The following is a 6,986-nucleotide window of genomic DNA, read 5'->3' as shown; positions in this document are numbered from 1 at the left end:
TCCATCAAAAGTGACAAACACCAAGACCGTAGATGACGATCGTGGTCCGATCAATAAATGAAGCCTGCTCCACGGCAGAGGCACTGTACAATAAACTCCACCCACACATAAATACGCCTTGTTATACCTCCTTAAGTGCACATCCCAAGGAGGGCCAACGGCTCAGACAATGTGAGCATATGGTAGTATGACCCATATAGAATTTTCGCTATATATCATGTTACTATCTACTTTATTCTCACTGTGAGTAACAAAAACTGTGGGCGATGGACCGCTGATGGTAGATGCCTAGATGGTGTAGTCGTACGCACTCATATCCTTTCTCGCTGCTTACTAGGCGTCCATCCAGATCCGGAATAGCACGTGAGTTGTTGGTAGAAAAGTCGTTGGTCTGTGTGTGTGCCAGGGTGTTCGCGTCCCTAATCACCAACTGTTGGTGGCGAAAAAGCATAGCAGAGACCGAGCTCCACATAGCTCATTATTTCTTTTCAGCGAAAATACTATTTTCACACATTGAAAAAATCTGAAAAAAATATATACATAGATGTTTATTTGTAGTATACATGTATAAAATTTCATGAACATATATGTTAACATGTAATGTATACAAAAAAGATAAATACACAGATTAAAATGGGCTTTATCTTTGTCGTTTTTGGGCCAGATATTTATCTTTTTTGTGTAGCATGCAAATAATCAAATTACCTGATGAAACTTTTTTGTAACTTGACGAACAGTCATATGTATTTGTATAAAAAGATTTGATATTTTTTGAAACTTTTAAGTATATTTTGATTTTTTTTGATAAAACGGGCTCCATGGAGCCCGGCCTCTGCGACGCCTCACTCCTGTTGGTGGGTGATTGTTTGGTCTGACACGTCTACGAATTGCAACTATTACGCACTGTGCGTGTGCGTGCGTGCTTGCTTGTGGCCTGACAGAAAAAACGTGATGTGGCACGCTCCCTTTGGCCACCAATCAGCCCGTCGCATCAGCATTTTACTAGCCAAAGCCACGACAGGCCTGCCGGAAGCAGCAAGCCCGTCCCATGCATGGTGCACCCGCTGCGTTCCTATGGCACGTAGTACGTGAGCTTGCTGTTGCTAGCATGGCAGGAAGACGGGCATGCAGTTTTTCTCCCACGAACACAAGGAGCACTGTTATTTGCTGCGATCGATGCCGACGCAAGTCCATGTGTCCGATCAAACGCGCGACGATGCCAGGAACAGGAAAGCTGCTCCGTCTCCGACATGCATGTGCGGGCCCAAGTCAGCTCAATCTCTCCACATGCATGGCCCACTGATTAGTGGCCGCTGTCCTAGGACGCTTAGCCGCTGGATCCATGCACGTGACTGGCCCCGGCCCCGGCCGTCACTGGTCCGCCATTGCCGTCCGTGTCAGCTCAGCCATGCATGCGTCCACTTGTAGTGCTGGGGCTGGCCACCTACGGAGTACGGACGGACACGCACACAAAAGTGGATACTCGTGGTCGCGGTCGTGCCGGTGCCCAAACTACGCTGTTGCTTTGCTAGGCCACACTACAAAATTTACCTGGGCTAGCCAACTGTGGCCGAGTCAGCTGAGCCTGAGCTGCACGACCGCTTTCAATCAATGAGTGGCCCATGGTCTGCGCGCCGCGCGCCATGCTGTCGGCGGTGGTCACGGCGTCCGTGCTAGGCGCCACAGAAACACATGAGGAAATCGTGCACTACTACGTGTCCGTGAATCGCCGGGAAAGCCGTCGTCTAGCCAGCGTCTGGAATCGTGCCTGCATGTGCCATGCATGCCAGCTCTGCTTGCCTAGGAGAGTGTACCCGATCGATCTGGCGTGCGTTCACCCACACCCAGAGGCCAGAGCAGCAGCACGTGACTTGTCCATCTTACAAACAAGAATGAAGTCTGTTTTAAACCTTGATTTCATAGAGTGTGACTTTAATGAACCCTCACGTCTAAATCTCTGAAATGTGTACCTATACTTCTTAATCCCGGTCAATCTAAACCCTAGACTGATCCTATACTTGTTTGGAAGGACAATCCTGATCGGGATCGGTTGTTTCTCTCACGTATTACACGAGCCTACATGTCATATTTTATCTTCTTCCTCAATCTCCCCTACTCTCTCCTAAGCATCCATCTTCTTCCTGGAATAGCAAGTATGGCGAGCACGGCCACGAGGTCAGCGCGTGGAACTGCGCATTTAGGACGCCGGAACCCGATCTCGACGGCGCCCTGGAGATCTTTCATTTGGCGGACCGCTGGTTTTTCCAGAGATCCTTGACCTGCGGCTTCACCTCCGCGCGAGCGCGAGGAAAACAACATATGCCGTCACCTCCCCGCTCGTGGTTGCTGATGCGTCATTCCTTTGTCTGCGTCGGTTGCACGCGGCCTCCCCTCCGTCCGCCTCGCCGCCCCTGCGGCAGGGTTGGGCACGGCGTGTGGCTCTCGGCCAACGCGCCCAGAACGAGCAAAGGTACGGCTGCACGGCCGCACGCGAGTCAGTCGACCCAAATCATGATGCGTGCATCAGGGTCGTCCTCGAGTACGCTGGGTGCGTTGGCCTCACCGTCGACTTGGACGAGCTGGACTTGCTAGTATGTTGCGGCTGTCCGCGCACACTACATCTCGGGTGCATGCGTTGCTTGTTTGTTTCCAGCAAAGAATCGATCAAGGCAGGGGGCGGCCTACGTCATGTACGTGGCTGCGTGCGCATCTTGCTTGGAAATAATCAAGATAGCTCCAGACTGTGTAGAACTTCGAGCGTTGGTTGTTGAGAAAGACAGAGAGATTAGAAGATAGAAGGTGAAGACATATGGACCCGGGTGGTCAGTGACTGTGGCGAGTGATCTCGGCCGGGATAATTATTTTCCCGGTGCGCCAAACGGATTCAAGGTTTCATTTGATCGGGATCGAGGAGTATAGGGTATCAACTTCAGGGATTTAGACGTGAGGGTTCATTTGCGTCTCACTCTACGAAATCAGGGTTTAAAATAGACTTCACTCCACAAATATTGTTCGTGAGTAGCGTGCACCGGTGCAGTGTCAGCGTTTTGCGTGTGTGCCTGATACTCCTAGTACTCCCTTCGGTCCTTTTTAGTTCGCATATAAGATTTGAATGAAGTCAAACCTCGTAAAATTGGACCAACTTTGTAGAAAAAAAGTGCCAACATTTACAATCTGAAATCAATACCGTGTCATGACTTAAAGTTTCATATTGTATAACTTTAGTATGACAGATGTTGATATTTTATCATATAAATACGGTTAAACTTTGTAAAATTTAACTTTAGAGAATTCTAATATGCAGACTAAAAAGGACCGGAGGGAGTACTGTATCGAGCTCCGCCTGTCCTGCCAACCATATGCAGAGTAAAAAAAACAAAGGTAATACAAACTAAAATATTCTAGTACTCTCTCTAGCCTGATGCTAAAGAATCAACGCTCTGATGCTGTAGTGACACGTACAGATACACCAAAAAACCGGTAACATGCTAAATTGAACATGCGCCGAGATTCTCACCGGTCATTATTATAACTCACAATGCACACACACTCACACACTAATTGAACATGCTAATTCGACGTGAGCTGCCTGCTTGCCGCTTCTTAAAGCCTTTGCGTCTTCATGTTTATTGGCCCTCTCCTAGCTAGAACTATCATTTGCCGCTATGATGTCGGCGCAAAGCAGAGTCGAGCTTCCATACAATGTCGTCCGCTGTGACAGTGAAGCCCTCGTCTACCTGAAAGGAAATAATTATAGACTAGTCAGTAAAATGGAATGTAAATATTTGTTTGGTTTTCACCTGTTATCTGTTAACAATATAAGATGCAGTTCAACTATCGATGCTTAAGTTTAATATGGCTGACGATTATTGTATATATCTAGGTTGTGTGATTCAAACTTGGTACCAGTGATCAAATTTACTCATAAGTATTTTCTTCTGGTGTCAAAAATGATCTTACATTTTGAGACAGAGAGAGTATTTTCTAAGAAGTTTAAAGTTTGGTCAACAGTATATGTGGGCGTGAATCAAAATTGGTAATGTTGATCAAGTTTATTCATCAATATTTCCTTATGATTGTGATTTTGTAACTACTACTGAATATACATATAACATTTGTGGCAATTGCGAATTGAGGGTAGCTCAAATAGTTAGTTTTCTTGTGGTGGAACCAGCCCACCAGGGAGTCATAGACTTGACGTTGGTACTCACATTTTCCTAATTAAATTTATTCATTCATAGAATGACCGTATGTGCGTGTATGTGAGTGTCTTCGTTTGCCTTGTGTTCAAAAAACATTTGTGGCAATTTGCTATGACTCAAGTAAGGTAGTCCTCTCATTTTTTATTTCTTTTAGTTCATGTATACTCCCTCCATCCAGAAATACATATATGAGAAATGGATGTATCTAGATGTATTTTAGTTTTATATACATCCATTTTGACCCATTTCTGCAATAAGTATTTCCGGATGGAGGGAGTATTAATTTGCACAATATTTTGTACGGGCCACAAGTTATCTGCTATCTGCTGTGATGTACTGTCTTTCTTGATATCACAAAATGTCACCCAAACAAAATAATTGTTCGTACGGCAACAAGTACTAACTCTGTAGCAAAATGAAGACGTTTTTTATAACTAGATTTGGACTGCAAAAACCTCTTTTGTTTTGATACTGAGGAGTACTAATCTATAAATAAGAAAATGTATAGATTGAAGTGATGAACTTGCCTTCGCCATGAGGTTTATGATCAGAGTGGAAGCCGGGAAAGACACGACATTGGTGTGCGTGATGCTAAGGTGGAGCCCCTCGACCTCGGCGAGCAACATGACAAGGACCCCTTTGCCGTCCTGGCAGTGGATCCTCACCAACACATTGCTCTCCGAGATCCTCGCCTCGATCTCCGGCAATGGGATCCTTGTCGTCGGCGGACCTCCTCCAGCTGCTGCTGACGGCGGCGGTGACGGACAGCCATCATCGCTGTTGGAGATGCACGGCCTCTTCACTAGCACGACGGAGTCGATGCTCCTCACGTCACGGTCCTGGAGTGCCTTGAGCTTCTCCTGCTGCTCCTTGACGTACCTCACCGCGTCGGACAATATGGTCGCCTTGTCCATCTGAGCGGAAAATGATTTGGTCAATGCTGAGCTGAACTGCTGAAGTGAGTGATGCTACCACAAAATTATTTGTGTGAGAAGTGTACTGTACAGACCTTCTTGAGGCCGGGGATGACGGTGGAGAGCTCGATGAAGCGTCGGTTGATCTTCTCCCGGCGCTTCCGCTCCGCCATGACGTGTTCCTGCACGGTCGGCACCATCCCTGTACTGGCGCCTGAGGATTTCCTCGACTGCGGCGACCTCTGCGCCATCTCCGGCACGACGTGGCTGGGAGCTGCGGGTGGGCTCGGGGTGGCCTCCTCGATAATGCTGGGCGGATGCGGTATGACCGAGGTGAAGTTCCAGCTCGCGGCCGGGTGGTTGGTACTGCAGTTGGACGACCAGCCGTCGTTCTCCACGGCCACCGCGGCGCCACTGTCGCCTGAGCTCCAGCTGTCCGTGGCTCTGTGTCGGTAGGCCGCCATGTGCGTGCCGTTCTGCGGCGCCGCCGAGTTGTCGAGCTCCAGGACTGACGACGGGAAGACGTGTCCGGTGGCGGCGCCGTCCTGCTCCTGCTCAAGCGTCTCCATTGCCCACTGGATGAACATGTTCGAGTCGTCCATGCTCGCTCGATCTCCAGCCGGCTACTTCTACCTGATCGAATCCAATCCAAAATAAATGGTTTATAGCAGAGTTTATACATAACGAATAGATCGATGGATCTAATCTATAAATCACACACTTACCTGACGAGAAGACACATCATTGCATATGATTGCACGGTCAAGTACGAAGAACACATCCTTGCAAATGGTCTCCGAATCCCTCTCAAGCTTTTACTTGTTTGATGCGTGGAATATATATGTATATATATAACTAAGCTCCGGCAAGGGCAGGGCTGGTTGGGTTGGGGTTCTTGCTAGTTACTGTACTATGGGAAACAAGAAGCATCTTTTATGTGGAACAAGAGATACCCCTATCACGTGCACCTCACCTCAGCAAGACCTCTTTTCAGTGTATGATTTGTCCTTTGCAGGTGACATCTGGTATGGAAGCTTTACCTATTTTTAAGATAGCTTTGTTTTTGTTGGCAACATAGCGAATTAGCCTTTATGCAAGGCTGGTTACATATCTTTTTTGTCAAGTCTCAACTTTACTTGGTCTATGAAACAGATAGCGATATATTATATGTTAGTTCACTTTAAAATTACATTTTATGTGACTATTATGTTTATTTTTCACTTAATAATTACATTTTGCCTCCATGTGGATTTGTGATTCGGAAGTTTGGTGGTATATTATATGTTGTATATTCGAATACCTAATTTTTTATTTCTAGATTATACACTTAGGCTTAACTTGTCCAAAATTTCTGGCTCCGCCACTGAGTGCTCCGAATGCCCCCCCCCCCCCCCCCCCTCCAAAAAAGACTTTGTCTCCGGTTTGCGAGCATCCGGACTGGCATGACAAAATACGTCCGGATCGTGCGACCCGGACATATGCGGGTGGTGTGAAGGTCCGTGTTGCAAATGTCCTTAATTATTAGAACAAAAATAGCCATTGATTGAGTAAAGGCCCAGACGTGGCTCACTCCCAGCCAGGTATTGGTTGGTTTATTATGGAGCCATGAAACAAACTGCTCTGTCCTTTTGGTTACGAGTATGTCATTTCAGACTGTAGTAAACTGCAACGTGTAAAGACGTGTCAAAGATTAGGCATGTTAGACCAGGTAGACCTTACTACTAATGTTTGCCAGAAAAAATCTTTCTTGTATCTCGCCAAAACAAAAAACAGAATCCTGTAATCTTGTGAACACTTGGACAAATGTGTTTGTACCAATGTTTTATGTGTGACAGGAGGTACAAATGTTGAGGACATATTGTCTTAATCA

General features: G+C 46.7%; 1 protein-coding gene across 1 annotated transcript; it reads right to left on the bottom strand.

Moving 5' to 3' along the window:
- Positions 1-3,189: 3,189 nt before the first annotated feature.
- On the bottom strand, positions 3,190-6,036 carry LOC123082748 (transcription factor bHLH18). The gene is made up of 4 exons (XM_044505010.1): positions 5,842-6,036; positions 5,212-5,749; positions 4,730-5,116; positions 3,190-3,737 (listed from the first exon to the last, which is right to left on the bottom strand). Exons 2-4 carry the CDS (start codon positions 5,716-5,718, stop codon positions 3,654-3,656), a joined length of 978 nt encoding a protein of 325 aa, XP_044360945.1. The 5' UTR covers positions 5,719-5,749; positions 5,842-6,036; the 3' UTR covers positions 3,190-3,653.
- Positions 6,037-6,986: the final 950 nt, after the last annotated feature.

Source organism: Triticum aestivum, chromosome 4A (genome assembly GCF_018294505.1).
Source record: "Triticum aestivum cultivar Chinese Spring chromosome 4A, IWGSC CS RefSeq v2.1, whole genome shotgun sequence".
Taxonomy (NCBI): domain Eukaryota; kingdom Viridiplantae; phylum Streptophyta; class Magnoliopsida; order Poales; family Poaceae; genus Triticum; species Triticum aestivum.
This window is presented reverse-complemented; position numbering and strand designations above follow the sequence as displayed.